At 60.0% G+C, this 19734-nt stretch overlaps 1 protein-coding gene across 3 annotated transcripts in view; it reads right to left on the bottom strand.

Annotated features, from left to right (window-relative positions):
- Positions 1–4845: 4845 nt before the first annotated feature.
- Positions 4846–19734, bottom strand: part of CPNE5 (copine 5) — a 99830-nt gene continuing 84941 nt past the window's right edge. For 2 of the 3 annotated variants that reach the window (XM_066359527.1, XM_066359528.1), the window contains 8 exons: positions 17141–17202; positions 13205–13251; positions 10387–10568; positions 9397–9524; positions 9052–9154; positions 8197–8254; positions 7605–7678; positions 4846–6480 (listed from right to left, as the gene is read on the bottom strand). In XM_066359527.1, coding sequence (XP_066215624.1) covers positions 6262–6480; positions 7605–7678; positions 8197–8254; positions 9052–9154; positions 9397–9524; positions 10387–10568; positions 13205–13251; positions 17141–17202 — 873 coding nt within the window. In that variant the 3' untranslated portion in view covers positions 4846–6261. Of the gene's footprint in view, positions 6481–7604; positions 7679–8196; positions 8255–9051; positions 9155–9396; positions 9525–10386; positions 10569–13204; positions 13252–16380; positions 16443–17140; positions 17203–19734 lie in introns of those variants that run through there. The other variant, XM_066359529.1, reaches the window with a different exon arrangement.

Raw genomic sequence — 19734 nt, 5'->3', positions numbered from 1 at the left:
TGGGCAGGGGGACAGATGGAGCCTGGGCAGGGGTATTCAGGAACTGAGGGGGGACAGGGGCAGAACAACAGCCATCATTTCGTAAGCACCTACTATGTGCCAGGCACTTAACTGTTATTACCTCATTTAACCCTCACGCCACGCCTATGAGATCGGGCCTGTTCTTATCCCCATTTTACAGATGAGGAAAGCGAGGCACAGAGGACCGAGTAATTTGTCCACAGTCACGTAGCTAGCCCGCGGTGGGGCGAGCTTTTGAATCCGGGCTCCAGCGCCCATAAGCTTAACCTCATGGGGAGGTAAGGAAGGATGCGTAGGGGGAGTAGGGTGGGTCCCCTGAACCTTTCTCTTCTCCTCCCCCTCCCTCCTCCCTGCCCCTCTCCTTCTCCCTCCCCTCCTCTCTAGTCATGTCTGGTTGGCCCTCAGGCCTGGGCCAGGTGGAAGGGATACAAAAGCAGTGATAACTGCTGGGGGGAGGGGGGAGTGAATGAATTGGAGCTGGTCGGTCACATCCCCCTTCCTTAAAATGAGTCTGAGACCCCGGAAGGTGCTGGTGACAGAACTCCAAGAGGCTCTTTCTCCGGTCCCTTCTCAGCTGTTCTCAAGCAAGCTTTGCCACGGGGCCCCGGAGACCACGCAGGTTCCCAGACAGGCTCTGCAGAGGGGCTCAGGGGACCCCCCCAGCCCTGGCTCTGAGTCAGCAGCTCTCTAGCCCTGTCTCCAGGGTAGGAGAAAGGGGGATGGGAAGTGGAACCAGGACCCCACTGGGGTGTCCTGTTTGTTGCACAACCCCGGGGACCTGGCTCAGGGTAACCGCTCAGGAAACATCTATTTATGGAGGAAGTGGGCAAGCCTCTCCCCACTAAGGGTGGAGGGCGTCCATGCCTGGTCTGCGGGGCGGCAGCTGGCGACATCTGCCCCCCGGGGCTGACTCTGGGGTGTCTAGCTCCCGTCTCCCAGGCTGGGTTCTCTCAATCAGGAGCACTGTGTGCCGGATGTGGGCATGTGGGATGGAGTAGGGGGGACACGATCTGACAGCTGGGGTGCAGCATGCCCCCCCCACAACCATAAAGAGCAGTGGTTCCCAAGCTGGCCTGCCCCTTACAGCCAAAGCCCAGACCAGGAAGATCACGTCTCTGGGGGTGGGACTGATGCATTGGTATTTTTGAAACTCTTCAGACGACTCCAATGTGTAGAACAATTTGGGAACCCATCGTAGGGGCTTTATGTCTTCTCACATCCCTAGTGTGTCCACTTTCTTACTTGAACCTCAAATTAAAATCTGCCTGTTTCACGATCAGGGCAAGGTTTTGCTTGAAAAGAAAAATAAAAGCATACGTCTATATCTGTATCTATATCCATGAAATGTGTTAGTCAGATTTCATTTGTACTCAATGAAGAAATTTTTTAAATAAATTGAAAAGAAAATGAAAATGACCTGAATCGTAGAGCATCAGCCTGGCGTGTGGATGTCCCAGGTTTGATTCCCGGTCAGGGCACACAGGAGAAGCGACCATCTGCTTCTCCATCCCTCCTCCCTCTTCCTTTTCCCTCTTTCTCTCCTGCAGCCATGGCTTGGTTGAAGTAAGTTGGCCCCATGTGCTGAGGATGGCTCCATGGCCTCATATTAGGCGCTAAGATAGCTCGGTTGCCGAGCAACAGAGCAGTAGCCCCAGATGGGCAGAGCATTGCTCCATAGAGGGCTTGCCAGGTAGATTCCGGTTGGGGCGCATGTGGGAGTCTCTCTCTCTCTCTGCCTCCCCACTTCTCACTTAAGAAAAAAAAAAAAAGAAAGCAAGAAAATGACCTGAATCCTGGCCTTCCGTGACAGTTACTGTTGACATCTGTTTTATTTTCTTCACTTCCTCACTTCTTGACCGTTGAGGAAACTGAGGTAGAGAAAGATTAGGTAACTTGCCCAAGGTCACGGAGCTACCAAGTAGCAGAGGTGGGATTTGAATCAGGAAGTTGATGGAGCCCGTACCCCCAGGTTGTTGTGAGGTCTAAAGGGGCTCATGAATGTCAAGGGCACCTCCTATACAGAGGGGTCTGTGAAAAGAGTGGGGCTCAACAGGGGAAAGAGGGAGGTGGCCCTCGGGCTGGTTTCCACACTGACCTTGTGTGTCCGGAGCAGAACAGAGCCCAATGCCATGGTCATGGGAAAGAGGGAGGTGGCCCTCGGGCTGGTTTCCACACTGACCTTGTGTGTCTGGAGCAGAACAGAGCCCAATGCCATGGTCACTGCACGGCTCACAGCCACATCGAGGACAGCTGTGGCTGGTCTTTGCAGCCTCTTCAGCCCCATCCTTCTGGTGGGGCTGCCGGCCAGTGGGTTCGTGCTGTTAGTGGTGGGCCAGGGCACAGGCACCCCCTGCTCTCACTCTGACCGGCAGCCTCCACCTTCTCTGTGTGCCCTCCCCAGCTGTCACTGTCGCACACACACCTCTCAGCCCGAGAAGTGAACACAAATGAAGTCAACCATGGAGCTATGAGTTTGGGCCTGTGAATTTCTTTCTTTTTTTTAGTGAGAGAGAGATAGAGAGGAAGGGAGAGAGACGAGAAGCACGAATTCTTCATCGCGGCTCCTTAGTTGTTCATTGATTGCTTTCTCATACGTGCCTTGACCCGGGGGCTCCAGCAGAGCCAGTGACCCCTTGCTCATGCCAGTGACCTTTGGGCTCAAGCCAGCAACCATGGGGTCATGTAGATGATCCCATGGTCAAGTTGGTGACCCCGCACTCAAGCTGGTGACCTTGGGGTTTTGAACCTGGGTCCTCAGCATTCCAGGTTGATGCTCTATCCACTTTGCCACCACCTGGTTAAATTGGGCCGATGAATTTCTGAACACCCTTCTTTCTTCTCTGGTTTCTCTTACTGGTGTTACTGGGGTAGGGGCCCCTCTAGAGGCCCTTCTTTCTCTCCAAAGCAACTAGAGGTCTCCGTCTCTCCTACCCCATCTCCACGCCCTCCCTCCGGCCTCCTGGGAACAGGCCTCAGGCTTGCTTGTTGACCTGGGAACCAGAGAGATTGTCTCCACTCAAATTCTCAAAACAACATGGTTTGCTTGGCAATAGTGTTACTATTGCTAAACACCCACATGCAAATGCAGGAACGCACACAAACACACACACACACACACACACGAACATGGTCAAGAAGCTGGATAAACACTGAATCAAACCACGTGAAACTGGTCTCTTTGCTGCAGGACTTATCAGAGCCTTGAGTACCCTAACGACCACTGGGATTTTCTGAGAGGGGTTCGGAGCAGGCTGTTTCCATAAACCCTTGCCAGGGATTCACGGTCCCCTGGAAAAGAACCCAGGAGAGGAGTTCCAGCGTCGGGCACAGCAAAGACGCTCTCGGCAGCCCGAGGCAGTGGCTCTGGGCCTCGATTCCCCTGCCAGGTGGGCGTCTCCTCCACAGCTTTCCCACCGGCACCCACGGAGAGGTAACGCGGGCCACTGGTGATGGGAGCTTCCCTCTTCCCAAGCTGCGGCCCCACCCGGTTTCCACTCCAAGGGTATCAGACTGCAAGTCAGAGGGGCCGCTAATTACAGGGATGGCCATGAATCGGCTAATTCCTACGCGATCCCAAGAAATAAATAAGTCCCCCAACTTTGGTAGAATTAGTACACATTTCTTGAGATGTGCAGATCGGGAATGGCTTCCCGGAGGCCTCACCTGAGAGCAGACTTGCCCAGAGAAGGGAGCAGTCCCCTTTCCCTGTGATCCTGGTCCCCGATGGCCGCAGTGATTTATATGTAACGAGGGACAAGGAGGGAAATGGTGTCTGTTGTGTGCCTCACGGGCGGCGGAGCCTGTGGCTGGCACATGCTTCACGTGTGCACATCTACCTGTCACTCATCTGGCCACACAGTAATACCCTGAGGGAGGAGTGATGAAGCCATTGCCCACAGGGACAGTGACTCACCTTGGGCACATGGCTGGTGAGTCGTCCCCCGCGCCCAGAGACCCCGGCCCCTTCCACTGGCTTGGCATCGGGACCCCAGGGCTGCAGGATTTTCTCGCTCACTGCTTCAGAGCCAGGGTAGCACCCTGAGGATGCAACTGTGTGAGCTGGGTCCTGGCACTGACGCTGAGTAAATACGTGTTGAAAGATGAGTGAGTCAATGACCAAGTGCAATGAAGTGACCCCTTGTTTAAAAGAATAATTTGATCGTTCATACCCCCTACCTCCTCACTGACTGCTTGCTTCACTCAGTCATGCTGGAGGCCTCACCACAGCCTACAAGGGCCTATGCATTCTGGATTCTTCAGCTCCCTGATCTAATCTCCTACACTTCCTCCTCCTTAATGCAGCTCCAACCACACTAGCCTCCTTGCTAGCCTTCTCACACTAAGCAGGCTCCCACCCCAGGGCCTTCGCACTTGCTGTTCCCTTTCTTGGAGCTCTCTTGCCTCCCTCACTCATTTCCTTGGGACTCATCTCAACTGTCACCTCCTCAGAGAAGCCCTCCCTGACCGCCTCACCTAAAATATCGCCTGTTACTTTCTCTCCTCTTATTCTATTTTTTCCTTTGTAACTTATCACCTCCTGAAATTACGTCCTTTACCTACTTGTGTATGTGCTTCCTGTATTGCCCCCGTTCTTATCTGTGTTTGTTGTAAGCTCCGTGTGGAGACAGGGCCTGGGTTTGGCTCACCACCGCATCCCGGGCCCAGCACAGACCCTGGTGCATCGGAGGAAACCCTTGTTGAACAAGAGAACGGAAGAACGAGTGGGGTGAGAACCTGGGCTCCGTCACACAGCCACCTCCGCGCCATCTTCCCAGGAGGAAGGAAACCAAGGGACTTTAGTAAAAGAACCAAGTTTACTTCCGTTTAAGGCAAATTCCACACAGAGACCGTCTCAGACACAGGCACAGGACCAGACAGCGTAGAAACACCACCATCATGCATGACGGGAAGGGAGCGGCGTCGGGCAGCAGACGGGTGGGGCCTGGTCTCCACCCAGGCGCACGACGTTCAGTGGGCTGAGGAGCCCCATGCGGCAGGAGGGGACTGGCATGCATGACCTGCTCCCCTGTGGGGAAAGGCTGGGCGGCTGGGCGGGCCCGAGGGTGAGATCACCTTCCTCGCCTTTCCCGCCCGGCAGGGGCAGGGGTGGGGGCGGGGCGGGGCTCGGAGGCCAGAGCCCAAGGCCGAAGGACTGGTGTGATGATGGGATAGAACAGGGTGATCCTCAAGCCAAGTCGGCCTGGGCTAAGGGGTGCACTGGTGGGGAGTGGGATGGGGGAAGCTGGGCGTGGGATGAATGGACTCTCAGGGCATCAGAGCCGAAGGTGACCCCGGACCATCTGGTCAGCCCCCTTGCCTTACAGATGTGGAAACCAAGACCCAGAAGGCAGAGGCCCTTTCGTGTGGGCTCCCAGAGTGGGTGGGTCTTGAACCCAGGACTCCCGGCTCCTATCCCAGTGGGATAAAGACGCAGTGTGGGAGAGCCAGGGCTGGGCTGCTCTCAGGCGTGGGGGGTGGGGGACACCAAAGACCCTGGGCAACCTGGGGGGGGGAGGAGGTGGGGGCGCTGGAGCCAGGAGCCAGCTGTGGGGCCTGTGGGCCCACACACCAGGGAGGGCCAGTGGATCTGTGTGTCTAGACCCAGGGCCACCCTGGGCTTGAGAGGCTCCAGGAAAAACTCTGTGCCTGCAAAGCCCCCATTCCTGGCCTGTCACGTGGCCTCTAGTCCACCATGACAGCCTGCTCTTCACGGGGCTTGCTGCAGGGCAGCCCTGCTGGCAAGGACCCCAGGGAGGGGTCACATGTTCAGGCATCTCTGCCAACCCATCAGCCTCCTGCAGTTCACTGGAAACAGGGATACTGGGGTGGAGGCCAGGGTTCAGGGTTTGGGGTTCAGGGTTCAGGTAGAGGAGTAGACAGCAAAGGAGGGGAAGAGGAAGAGGGGGCTTGCAGGGGGAAGCCCAGCCCAGGCTGCTAGGCCACCTAGGAGCAGATGGGATTGTCCAGGTGGGCTGAGGGGGACCCCAATTATCCTGATTGTTAACAACTTCCTGGCTCGGCTAGAACCAGTGTCAGGGGAAGACGAGAAGAGCAGGGGCCCGGAATCCCACCTCACCACCTGCACCCGCCCGCTCCCTGGGTCTGGGCCCTAACTGAGGCCCCGCCCTCTGCCCGCCTCCCAGGCACACGGGTTCCAAAGGCTGGGCAGATCGTAGTGGGGGTCTAGGGACCCTGCCTACCCTTCGACTGGCCTCCCCAGCCACCTGCCACGGGCCAGGCTCAGATGTGTGTGTGCAGGGGGGAGGCAGGGGGCGTGCAGGCTGGAGACTGTGAGGGTGAGCTCGCCGAGGCCTCAGGCGGGGGGCGTGGGCGGATGCCCTGCGTCTTCATGTAGGACACCAGCTGGTCCGGGATCTCGGCCAGCACGTCGCGGGCCAGGCGTGCCATGCTCAGCACGTGGTTGCCCGTGCGGTCCACGTAGTCCCTGAAGGGCACGAACTGTCCGGCGGGGAAGGCAGGGTCAGGCAAGGTCTCCTCCTGGGGTCCTGTCCCGCTCCTCGCCAGCCTCTGCCCACCTCACTCCAGCCTGCCACTGTGGGGAATGCACTGAGGACACCGTCCTCAAGTCACTACTGTTTCATTCATTCAAATACTCATTGAACGCTGCTCCTCGCCAGGAGACACCACTGGACCCGATTCCTTGGTCTCTGAGGTCTTGGCACCAAGCACTGAGCGGGCACGTGGGAAATGCTGAATGAGTCCCCTGGCCCCGGACTGAACTGGGCCCTGCAGCCGCCTCCGTCTCTCAGGACGGAGCCCTCTGTCTCTCCGGCCTGTCTCTCCTCTCTCTTCAGGTCAGGCCCTCAGGCTTCCTCCCGGGGGTGGGGGGTGGGGGTCCCCTCCCAGGGTCTCAGGCTCACTCCAGCCTCCAGATTGCCCTTGCTCCGGTTTCTAGCCCCTATCTGGTCTCCACACCCGAAATGACCCTCTCACACTCCCACTGTTCTGAATCCAGGGAGAGTGGAGAATGTGCTTTTGATTGGGAATCCCCAGAGCAGTGGGACTCCGCAGGAGGTGCCAGGAGGGGTACGCCTGCCTGCTGAGGGGCCTCTGAGGCTTGACTGGACAGGGATGCCCCGAGGACCAGGTAGAGGAGTAGACAGCAAAGGAGGAGGAGAGGAGGAAGGGGGCTTGCAGGGGGAAGGCCCAGCCCAGGCTGCTGGGCCACCTAGGAGCAGATGGGACTGTCTGCTCATGCCATCTGTATCCTCCGTGGAGGTGTTAAGACACTGATTCAATCAGCCAGGCAGTGCTGCTTCCTGGAGAGGGGAGACCTAACTCTCACCGGGAGGGCGGCCCAGCAAAAAGCAACGGGAGGCGCAAGTCACCGGTGTCTGTGCCACAGGGACCACCGAGGCCCGGGGCTCAGGGCGCACTGGCCGGGGCAGCAGCAGGGGTGGGGCTCAGACGGGCGAGAGTGATCCTGCCCAGAGAGCTGTGGCCTGAGGACACGCCAGGGCTCCCAGTGCCTCCTCGCGCCCCCGGGGCCCTTTCCAGAAAAGTCCCAGGCAGGGAGTGTGAGGTCAGCTGGGCCAGAGGGGCAGGCAGGGGCCGGGCTTCACCTGGACAATGTCCCGCTCGGCCAGCTTCCCGCGGGAGGAGATCCGCACGTCGTCCCCGTCCAGCTCCACCATGGCTGTGGGGGGGGGGGGGGCAGGCCCGGGGGGCGGGGCCGTCAGCGCGCCTGGTGGGACAGCGCGCCTGGCCCCCCACCCCAGGCCCATCCACCATGGCTGTGGGGGGAGGGCAGGCCCGGGGGGCGGGGCCGTCAGCGCGCCTGGTGGGACAGCGCGCCTGGCCCCCGACCCCAGGCCCATCCAAGGCAGCGACCCTCAGACCAGACCCCCCGTGTTCGAGATAGACGGGGACACTGAGGCCAGGAGATCCAGGGAGCCCACCGCTGGGTCTCTGACGTGGAGCCCGGCCCCCCCCCCCCCCCCCCCCCCCCCCCCCCGTCAGGGGGTTGGAGGAGGGAAGAGTGACTCAGGACGCGGGCGTGACTGGGTTGGCACGCCTCTGTGCACACAAACGCTGCTGCTGCCGGTGACCCAGACGATCACGCCACCCAGGTGTGAGTGCTCACTCTTTGGGGCAGGGCCACTCCCATGGGCCTAAAGCCGCTGGGGGAGCAGCGGGGAGGGGCGGGAGACTCACCATCGAACTCCGCCTGGCCCACGCCGACGATGATGATGGACATGGGCAGTTTGGCAGCCTGTGAGACAGCAGGGGACGGCGGGTGTTCGGGACCCAGCCGGGGGGCCGTGAAAAGGAAGAGGGGGTCGTGGACAGGGGCACAGGGTGGATCAAAGAAGACAGTCAGGAGGAAGGAGGGAGGAGGAGACACAGAGAGAAACACAGGGGAGAAGGAGAGAGGGCAACACGGACACAGGACCCAGGGACACGGGACCCAGGGATACAGGACCCAGGGACACGGGACCCAGGGACACGGGACCCAGAGACACGGGACCCAGGGACACAGGACCCAGGGACACAGAAATCGGCTCCAGAGGAACAGCAGGCGGAGAAGGAGGGAGGCAGAGGGGAAGTGGGCCACAGGCCTGCTTCCGCCAGACGTCCCGTCCCTCCTCTGCCCCTTGGCCTCCGTCACATGGGACATCCTTTGTGAGAGGGTCTGGAGGGAAGGCCACCTGTGGCTGGGACCCCTGACACCGGGAGACCACCCCGTCGTGGGAGCCACGTGCCCGGACCTCCCACCTTCTCGGCCTGGCCAGGCGAGGCTGGGGTCTTAGAGCCGGTGAATGAGGAAGCCGGAGGGGGCTGGAAGGAGTGGACCACCCAGTGTGACTAAGAGGTGGGTAGGAGCTCACTGGTGGGATCAGTGCCCCCAGCCCCACAGCCAGCCCTCCGGATGCTGCAGCCAGAAGCCAGGAGTGGTCCCCCACAGAGGGCAGGGAGAGGAGAAGCCAGGCCCAAGCGTTTCCCTAAAGGAGCAGGAAGTCGCACCCTCCCGGGTTCCAGGTCCTCCCCCCCTCCCCCCGTGGAGCTCACGTTGACGATGGCCTCCTTGGTCTGCGCCATGTCCGAGATGACCCCATCGGTGATGATGAGCAGCACATAGTACTGGGAGCCATCCTGCACCTCGGCCGCATTCCTGGGGGGCGGGGCAGAGGCTCGGGTCTGGGGGGCTCTGGGTATGCCCCCCCCAAACACACCGGGCCCTTAACACCTCGGTGGGGACAGCTCTTCGGATGGAGTGGGTCTCTTTAGGGTCAGGGTTCCCTGAGAGGCGAGTCTGTGGGAAGAGATACTTCTTCCCGCCTTCCTGAGGGGACAGGTGTGGAGACAAACACCCCGGGAGCTGCTGGGATGGGAGTCTAGCGCCCCGGCCCCCACCTGGCCACGTGGGTGACCACGGGGGCGAAGTTGGTGGGCCCGTAGAGCTGCACGGTGCGCAGGCTGTGGTGGTAGGCCTCCAGGATGCCGTCGATGCCGCAGCACGAGGGGTTCTCCTGGTTGCCGTTCTGGGGGCAGAATGGGGAGACTGAGCCCAGGATGGGAGGAGGGGTGGGGACGTGGGCAGCCGGGGGTCAGAGGGAGCGGAATCAGGCGGCGGAGGGCAGCAGGCCTGGGCTCTCCTGCGCTCTTCTCTGCGGGGGGGGGGGGGGCGGGGGGGTGGACAGGGGAGGAGAACCACCCTGAAGAGCAGTAGGGGCTCCAGAGAGCAGGGTCCAGACCTGCCCCTCCCCCGCACCTCCTCAGGGAAGGCCTCCCCACCCCACCCAGCGCTGGCTGGGAAGTGACTGCAGAGTCTGAGCAGCTCAGAGCAGCTCAGGAAGGACCAGGGCTGAGCCACTCTCCTGTGTCCTGTGTCCTGTGCCCAGCACAGTGCCCGGCACTCACAGGACGTGGGGGATATTCGCCGTGAGTGGGCCCGTGCCCTGGCCACAGCAGAGAGGCAGAGGGGTGGCCTGAGGAGCCATCCCCATGGGGCCCCCACCCCAGCACCAACTCAGGGAGTTCCCGCATTCCTAGCAGCTAACTGCCCACCCCCAATCCTCAGTCCTCAGTCCTCAGTTCTGGGGCCTCGGCGGACAGCGCAGCCGTGTGCCCACTCCACCTCTACCCGGGTCTTGCCAGGAAAAGGAGGCCGGAGCCCACGGTGGGTGGCTTCAGACACGGGTGGGAGCTCTTTGTGAGCAAGGTGGGGAGTGGGTTTCTAGAGGCCCTGATGAAAAACCCCTACACACAGCAGGCAGCCCCCCCCCAAAGGCTGTACCCTAAGTCCCTGGCAGGGAAGATGGGACATGCCCCCCACCTCAGGCTTGTCACCATCTCCCCCCGCAGCCTGGCCGGCCCTCAGCCCTCTCTCCGGGGACCTCCTACCAGCGGGAACTCGTGGGACACCCTGCCGTCGGGGGGCAACTTGGCCCCGAAGCCCAGGGCGGGGAACATCTTGTCGCTGTCGTAGTGCTGGATGATCTCCCCGACGGCGGTCAGCGCCAGCGCGTAGGCGTTCATCTGGTAGGGGCTCATGTAGTGCAGGGACGTGGACTGCGAGGGGTTCCCTGTGACGTGACACAGGACGTGGGACGTTTGCCGGCCTGCTCACTCCAGGCCAGAATCAGAACGGGGTGTCCGAAGGCACCCCTTTCACTTGTTGATCCTTGACGCCAGTCTGTCTTCCCGCACACTCCGTCCTTGAGCAAAGCCTGGTTGCTGCTAAACCTTCAACATCCGCCCAGAGCCCCGCCCACCTCCGCCTCCCCCGGGACCCCCCGTCTTCTCGCCTGCGGGTCAGCAGCAGTGTCCTCACTGCCCTCTCTGCGTCCGCCCCCCCCACCCCGTCTTCTCGCCTGCGGGTCAGCAGCAGTGTCCTCACTGCCCTCTCTGCGTCCGCCCCCCCCACCGTCTTCTCACCTGCGGGTCAGCAGCAGTGTCCTCGCTGCCTTCTCTGCGTCCGTCCGCCCCCCCCCACCGTCTTCTCACCTGCGGGTCAGCAGCAGTGTCCTCGCTGCCTTCTCTGCGTCCGTCCGCCCCCCCCACCCCGTCTTCTCGCCTGCGGGTCAGCAGCAGTGTCCTCACTGCCCTCTCTGCGTCCGTCCGCCCCCCCCACCCCGTCTTCTCGCCTGCGGGTCAGCAGCAGTGTCCTCACTGCCCTCTCTGCGTCCGCCCCCCCCCCCACCGTCTTCTTGCCTGCGGGTCAGCAGCAGTGTCCTCACTGCCCTCTCTGCGTCCGTCCGCCCCCCCCCGTCTTCTCACCTGCGGGTCAGCAGCAGTGTCCTCACTGCCCTCTCTGCGTCCGTCCGCCCCCCCCACCCTGTCTTCTCACCTGCGGGTCAGCAGCAGTGTCCTCACTGCCCTCTCTGCGTCCGTCCGCCCCCCCACCCCGTCTTCTCACCTGCGGGTCAGCAGCAGTGTCCTCACTGCCCTCTCTGCGTCCGTCCGCCCCCCCCCCCCACCCCGTCTTCTCACCTGCGGGTCAGCAGCAGTGTCCTCACTGCCCTCTCTGCGTCCGTTCCCCCCCCCCCCACCGTCTTCTCACCTGCGGGTCAGCAGCAGTGTCCTCACTGCCCTCTCTGCGTCCGTCCGCCCCCCCCCACCGTCTTCTCACCTGCAGGTCAGCAGCAGTGTCCTCACTGCCCTCTCTGCGTCCGTTCCCCCCCCCCACCGTCTTCTCACCTGCGGGTCAGCAGCAGTGTCCTCACTGCCCTCTCTGCGTCCGTTCCCCCCCCCCCACCGTCTTCTTGCCTGCAGGTCAGCAGCAGTGTCCTCACTGCCCTCTCTGCGTCCGCCCCCCCACCCCCACCGTCTTCTCACCTGCGGGTCAGCAGCAGTGTCCTCACTGCCCTCTCTGCGTCCGTCCGCCCCCCCCCCCCCACCGTCTTCTTGCCTGCGGGTCAGCAGCAGTGTCCTCACTGCCCTCTCTGCGTCCGCCCGCCCCCCCACCCCCGCTGCCGTCCACACGGGGCACCCCGGCCAGAGCGCCCGCCCGGCAGCCCTCAGGCAGCCCCGTGACACCCCTCCTCGGCTCAGAAGGTTCTGAGGCTCCCGTCCCACTGGAATCAACCCCGAATCCTTACAAGGCCCCGCATGACCCGGCCTCCAGGTACCGGTCCTCATCGCCACCACCGCCCCCGTCACTCACTCAGCCACCTCATGACCTCGGCAATGGCGGGCTGTTCCCTCTGCTCTGGGATGCTTTGCCACAGGAGTACACATGGCTTGCTCCCCCACCTCTTTGGGTTTCTACTCAAGCGTTGCTTTCTTGGCGTGGTCTTCCCTGAGCAGCCCCCTGGAAGTCCCCCAGTCCTCCCTGTCCCTCTTCCTCACTCGATTACTCTCCACAGCCCTCGTCACCACGAGTACCGTCCGTATCTTACTTACTGACTGAGAGGCAGTGAAGCACAGGCGCCAAGGGGCCAGTCCCGTCTCTACCTCCCCTAGCTGTGCGATCTTGTGTATGTCCCTTAACCTCTCAGCCTCAGTCTCCTCATCTGTAGGACGGAGATACTAAAGGTCCCCACCTCCTAGGATTGTTGCGGGGATCAAACAGGTGCCATTACCGTATCTCTCGTCATTATTTTAATCACCGAGGCCCCTCCCCCCTCTGACATCCTACCACTCTATCTATGGTGCTGCGGGCTTCCGACACATGTGTGGAACAGCATGCCTGGCACCTTCTGATTGGCACAAAAATGGGCACCGAGCGCGCTGATGCGGGCCCAGACTCCAAAGAACGGTTGTGATGTTTCTAACAGTAAAGTGTGGCACTGATTGCTCCTGGAGACTCAGTGACAGCCGATGTTGGAGGAAGTCGGAGGAGGGAGGAGACGGGGCCGGCCCAGCGAGGGAGAGGACGGGGCTCCTGGGCTGCGAGCCCCCCTCGCTGAGGGCCACAGTGTCCCATCCCGGCTCCAGGTCTCCCCTCCAGCCTGTGGGCTCTCCATGACCCAGAGTAGCACTGTCCTATCCCCCAGGGAGACACCCCAGGGTGTCCTCAAGAGCAAGGCTGTGGCGCAGGGCCCAGACCTGTCTGTGACTATGGTTCTGCCTTCGGCTGTCCAGGCCTGAGCACCACATCCTTGACAAGGATGAAGCCACAGAGCCTGGGAGACCTGGCTGCCAGCCGGGGCCAGCCACCCCACAGCCCTGAAAAGCCCCCCCTCCCCCATCCAACTTCTCTGCCCATCCCCTCACTCACCATTGGAGGCCGTGAAATCGATGGCCACTGTGAAGTTGATCTGGGTTCTGGAAGAGGGAGAACAGCAGGGGCGTCACCTGGACGGCGGCAGGGCTATGGAGAGGGCCAGCAGGGCTGGACGGGATAGGGGAGCCCGGCTCCCACCCAGCCCCACCACGGCCTGCGCAGCCTTGGGGAAGCCCCTCGTCTCCTTCCATCTGGAGAACTGGGGGAGTCATGCCCCCCACGCCCACCCCCAGAGAACTGCCGTCCGCATCACAAGAGCCAGGCAGTGGGAGGATGATGCTCTGGGTGGGCAGGGGGGTAGCATTACTTATTTGCTCCCCAAACCCTGTCTCTGGGCCCACCTGGGTCCAGGGAAGTAAGAGTCTCACTGTACTGCAGGCTCAAATTTGGAGTTCAACTCAGGGTTCAAACTTATTTGACAACAAAAGTAAAGACAAAGAGACATTGCTCATCTCCTGAGGGAAAAACAAAGCACCACCCACGAAGTTTAAGTCTTGGCCCAAAATCGAACCTGAATCTGACTGAGCCTTCAGAGCTGTCTGCCAGTGGTTTACAGGAGATGCAAGGGACAGAGGAACACGTGAAATGACATTGCGGGGGATGCGGCCAGTAAAAGGGCCACCCCGGGACTTAGAGTACTCCATCTCCTGTAGATCCACTGAACCAGAGGTCCTCTGAGGGTGCAGGAAGCTGTCTTACCAAACCCTTCAGATGGGGGGGGGGGGGGCGGAGGGGCGCGGAGAGAACCAATAGACGTGAAGAGAATGAAGAGACCAATCAACGAACTGCAGTCCAGGGGTGGGCAAAAGTAGGTTCACGGTAGTGAGTCTGTGAACGTTGATTCCGGTATTATTATTTGTGAATTATTGTATTATTCATTTGCATTACAGCTATAAACCGACTTTTGTCCACCCCCCTGAATATAAATCTTGCCTGGTTTTCTGCTTCAAATAAGCCAATTAAAAAACTTTGTGACTCAGCTGGGGAAATCTAAGCCCCGACCAGATATTTGGTATTGAGGACCTTCCCTTTCAGCTTTTAGGCGCGATTATGGTACTGTACTTGGTTCTGTTTGACAAAGAGTCCATATAGTTTAGGCAAACACCCGGAAGTGAGGAAATAGGTCTAAGATGTGCTTCCCCAGCGCAAGGAAGGCAGAGTGTGTGGAACAAGGCTGGCCACAGAGCTGGTAAGCGCTGAATCTGTGGGAAGGGCACCTGGGGGTTCATTCTATCGTCTCTCCACCTTTGCACGGGGTGGGGATTTTTCCACAATAAGAAGTTAGGTTTTGAGGCTTCAGGCTCAGGGTTGAAACTGCCGAGGGTCCGGCTGCGCCAGGTTCTGTGCTCGGTACTGACAGAACGAAGCCAACACGACGTGAGCCCCTGAGAAAGCTAGTCTGATGGTTCTCACACCGACCGAGCACGGGCACCACTCGGCACCAGGGCACCACTCCCAGGAGTTCCGCTGGTCTGAGCTGGACCTAGAACTCACCTGGGACCCTGAGGAGGGTTTCTGGGATCACACTTGGGGACACGGTTCTGCTGGTTCAGAGTTGGGGTCAGGGATGATGTAAGACAAGGCAGGGCTCACCTCACCTGCATTTAGCAGGAAGTGCCTACCAGAAACCACAAGCCTCCCTCAACCTGATCACAGCTGAGCTGCTGCTCATGGACCCTTCATGCCCCCAGGAAGGGTGGAGGACATGGGTAGCAGGAGACCCAACCTCGAGTCTCCTGGCCAGAGGCAGTTCTCCCTACACTTCTTCCTCCTGGTCTGCTGCCTGGGGGCAGCGCCTCCAGTGGACTCGGAGCCACAATATGGCAAGAGCCTGGGGCCCTGAATGACTGTGGAACATCTCCCTGCCCACCCCTGCCACCCCAAGAATGAAAAATTCAGCCTTTATTTGTACTAAACCTTGAGCTTGGGGGATTATTTGTTATAGTAGTTGATCCAGCCTATTCGTCTGCTGTTCGGGTCACCTCTCAGTGTGGAATAGACAGACTGTGTCCTCGTGAGACACTGGGAGACATTGGGAGGGGAAGAGCCCAGCTCTCCGGGCTGCCCTTGGGACAGTGGTTCTGGTCTGCAGGACTCCAGCTGAGGGGACAGGCCTTCCCCCTTAGGTAGTCTTAACCCCGCTCTGGGTTCTGAAATGACTCCGGGAAGGAAGGGGCTGGAAAGCAGGTAGTCCTGTGGGAAAGTTCCTCGGGGCAGGCTCACTTCTCCTGCCTGAGCGCACAGCAGGGTAGCACGCACCAGGCTGCGGCGCCCAGCCCCGCCCCTCCCCCACCCTCCAGGTGCGCGGGGGAGGGAGGCCAGGGAGGCGAGGATCCCTAGACAGATGTCTCCATCAGCTGCCTGCCTGGACACGCCGGCCGCGCTCTCGCTGCCTGGAGCCAGCCTCTCCCTCAGGTTCCCCAGAGAGTGTGAGGAAGGCGTGGGGCGGGTGGGGGCGGGGAGAGCCGCCGGCTGCAGTGTCCTAACTTGCCCCCGTAGTACTCCGGGCGCCAGCTCCGTGGCGGCCGCCTGTGAGGCTCCTTCTCTGGGGGGCGTCACAGCACCCAGCCCTCTCCTTCAGCGGGCTCCCTCTGCGTCCCCCCCACCCCCCTGGGCCGCTGCCAGGCAGGCAGGGACGTTCATGACTGTGGGGGAAACGCGGCATGCGGTGACAGAAGGTACCCTGCCACGAGCTAGGCGTGTGGCCTCCAGGAAAGTCATGTAAAACGAAGATCCTCCTGACCCTGCCCACTGTCTTCTGTATTTTGGGGGGTATTATGCAAATGAGAAGGATAGCTAGGATGAGGCTGATGGTAAATTACCAGGCAGTATGGGATGCTAGGGGTGGCAGCTGAACGCAGGGAGGACACAGCAGCGGTTTGGACGGGGGCGGGGAGCAGGGGAAGCGTCCGGAGGGAGTGGGCTCAGGAGGGGCAGAGGGCAGGGACCCGGACCTCTGAGTGACTGCAGCCAGGGTGCGTGCTCCGCCCAACCTTGGGGCTGTGGGTTCGAGGCCACAGGGGGCTGTACCACGGGAGAGTGATGTGGCTTCCCAGGCCCTGACTTCCCCTCTGCCCTGGAGAGTCAGGCAGCCGAGTGCCCACTTGGCTGGGATGAGGCTTTGGCAGCTGCCTGGCCTGTCTCCTTTCCAGACAGGTGCAGTCACTCACCTGCCTGCACCTGTGGGCTCTTGGCTACCCACACCCTGACCTGGCACCTGTCCTTGGCAGAGCCAGGCTCTTTCTCTGAGAGCTGCTGGCTGCAGCCTCTGGGCTTCGCTGGCTGCGAGGGCCTGGACGCCGAAACCTCAGGCTCCTCCTGTCCCTGAAACTCGTGTTTGACCAACTGCTGGTCCCGGGACAGCCCCCGCCCACTCCCTTCTCTCCTGCCCTGCGTCTGTCTCTGCTGCCACTGGGCTGGTGAATCACTGCCCCCCAGACGAACCAGAGGTATCAGGAGCTCAGAGCAGGAATGAATTTTTAAATTCACCAACCTCCCATCTCTGGTGTTTGGAGGAGGAAACTGATTCCCAGGGAGGGAAAGGGGCCCGACCAGAGTCATGCAGCAAATTCAGGGCAGAGAGGCCTCATGACTCCCCATCTGTCCGGGCTCTTTCCGCCACCTCCCTCAGCCCTTGCTCCGCTTTGTCATGAGTTCCTACCACCTCCGAGTCTCATCTCCGCAGGGGAACCTGCCGTGACCCCTGCCCCCCCACCAGGCCCAGCAGCGTCCTCTGTATGCCGGTCAGGCTCCAGGGACACGCCGGGCTGTCTGAACCGGACGCTGGGGCTGTGCAGAGCCCAGGATCACAGACTGCAGCGGGGGGCCTCCGAGAGGCCTGGGCAGGGCAGGAGCTGCTCCCGCGGGCAGGCGTGTGAGGCCCCTTCCCTCTCCCTGCGGCCACAGAACCCGGGCTGCAGCTCTTCTCACCCTCCTTTGATGTAGTCGAGAAACGTGCACTCTGACTCCACAGCGAAGGAAAGCAGCGTGACCTTGAAAACAGAAGGGAGCTGGGTCAGCGGGAGCACGCAGCCCGCGCCAGGCAGCACGCGGTGTCCAGGGCTCGCAACGACCCTGGGGAGTGCTGTGACGACCCCCACTTTATCCCCAAGGAGACTGAGGCTCAGAAAGGCGAAGCAGTGTGCACAAGGACACTTGTCAGCGTGTGGCCAAGTGAGACGGGGACCGGGTCGGTCTGCCTACAGGGCCTGTGCTTTTGACCTCACTGCCAAACTGCATCCTGCAAGGACCCTGTCTGTCACTGAGCATAGAGGCCCAAGCCAAGGGCATGAGTCTCCCCTAAGCAGACACCCGTGTGGAGCGTTGAGGGCCAGAGGGGTCTTCCTGGCACAGGCCTAACAACCTGCCACGCTGACAAGCGGCGCACAATTCATCCTGCTCCCTGGTCGGCGCTTATCTCAAACCTTTCTTGTCCACCCCCCCTCCCTCAGGTGCCTCTCAGCCTCCACCCCCAGACCCAAGACCCTCATTAAGCAGCCTGTCCTCTCCCCAGAGGTAACTGACCACCCGGGACCCCCTCTTCTGAGCAGAGGCCTCTTGACCTATGCCTGCTGGCGGCATTGGCATCAGCTTCGCCAAGACAGGCCGCTGCCTGGCAGCTCATTATAATGATAATTTAGGATCATGGAGACAAGTGAAAGCCTGGCAGTCGAAACCAATTAAATGAGGCAAGATTGGGGCAGGGGACCTTTTACCTGCACCACAGAGCTCCACGCTAGGACGTGGGCAGCTTCCTACCAGTACAGATTCAGCCGTCTCTATCCACTCACTAGGTGGGCTGGGCAAGGCCTCTGCTTGGCAAAGCCCAGGAACTACCAGCTCCAAAAGGGGGAGGGGGGGCCCCTGTGAGTGCCTGGCTGGGCCTCAGAGATCCCTCCCCCCACCCCTGCCCCCTGTGGCTATGACATGAGACTCTTTGTATAGAGCCTCCTTTCACTGGGAACAGACTACCGCAGTGCCTCTGACCTGATAATCATTAGATGTTTTGAGGAGCTTTTAAAACACCTCGCAGCCTGGGTGAGGTCCTCAAACCACTTACGTCAGAGTTTCTGGGGTAGGGCTCTGGCCCAGGATCTTTTTTTAGCTCCTCACAGGAGTCTCACCTGCAGCCAGACTTGAACCCCATTCAGGCCCTGGGATGTAGTAACTCCCTATCTTGCCTGGCCGTATGGATTCAACCAGGGGCTTGCTGCTCAAACTGTGGTCCTTGGACCAGCGTGGTCAGACTCATAGGAATGCTGGTTTAAAAAAAAATTTTTTTTAAAACACAGATTCTTGGTATTTTAACAGGGTGCCCAGGACACTCTGCACATAGTAAGGCATGGGAAGCACTAAACACAGGTGGCTGGACCCCGGCCTGGAGCCCTAGGGAACTGGCCTGGGCATCTGTATTTTAATAAGCATACCGGATGCTGAGTGCGTTTCTTAAGGTGAAGATTAGGAAATGCCGCAGCAAAGGACAGTCAGAAGACCTGGGCCCAGTCCTGCTCTGTCCCTAACTCACTGTGTGACCTAAGGCAAGTCACGTCACCTCTCTGGGCCTCAGTTTCTTTATCTCTAAAGTAAGAAAGTTGGACCAGATCAGTGGTTTTCAAGCATTGTTGTTGTTTTTTTTTCCAACTGTACAGCTGACATTTCTAAGTCAGGGTGGTTGCTGCCTCCCCTAGAGGCACTTGGGAAAGTGTGGGAGAATTCTGGGGGTCTCACAATCACTGCGGCTCTGCTCTCAGCTATGGGCCAAGGCCAGAAGTGCTAAGAACCCCACAAGGTAAGGGGACGTCCTATGAGACGAAGAAAGATCGTGCCTGAAACACTGACGGCATCCCCACCGAGAAACACTGCAGCTTTGGACAAGGAAATACGTGCTGCTCCAAGCCTGTCTGGGACACAGTTACACCCAGAGAAGCGGGGCTTAGCCCAGCCCGCTCCGAATGAGCAGACTCCTTCGTGGCTTCCAGCCTGTGTCTTCCTGCATCCCCCAGGCGTCTGTCATAGCCACCCTGTGCGATAAGCAGGGCAGGGATGACTTATCAGTGGAGAAAATGAGGTTCCTCAGAGGAACCCCAGGGCCCCCCTGACTACGACCGCTTCTGGAGCTGGAGTCGCAGTCTGCCTGACTCAAAAGACTAAGTTTGGCTGTATCAGCTGATGGAGCTATGGACCTCTGAGAGGGGCAGGACATGACAGGTATGTCTGCACTGCAAAGATACTGGCTTGTTCTATAAATGCTTTGTGGGCTCTACCTCAGGGCCTTTGCCCATGCTGATCCTACCAGAATTCTCTTTCCCCAGTATCCTCCATTTCTGCTCCCTCACTTTCTTTGAATCTTTGCTCAAATGTCACCTTCTCAGAGAAGCGTTCCTTGTCTATTTTATATAAAATAGTAGCTTTGTCCCTGGCATTCCCTAACCCTCAGCCTTATTTTACTTCTTCCCACAGCGCTCATGACTACCTGACACACATAGGTGTATGTGTGTATATATACTTGTTTTTTGTTTCCTCCC

This window comes from Saccopteryx leptura, chromosome 1 (genome assembly GCF_036850995.1).
Source record: "Saccopteryx leptura isolate mSacLep1 chromosome 1, mSacLep1_pri_phased_curated, whole genome shotgun sequence".
In the NCBI taxonomy this organism is placed as follows: domain Eukaryota; kingdom Metazoa; phylum Chordata; class Mammalia; order Chiroptera; family Emballonuridae; genus Saccopteryx; species Saccopteryx leptura.
This window is presented reverse-complemented; position numbering and strand designations above follow the sequence as displayed.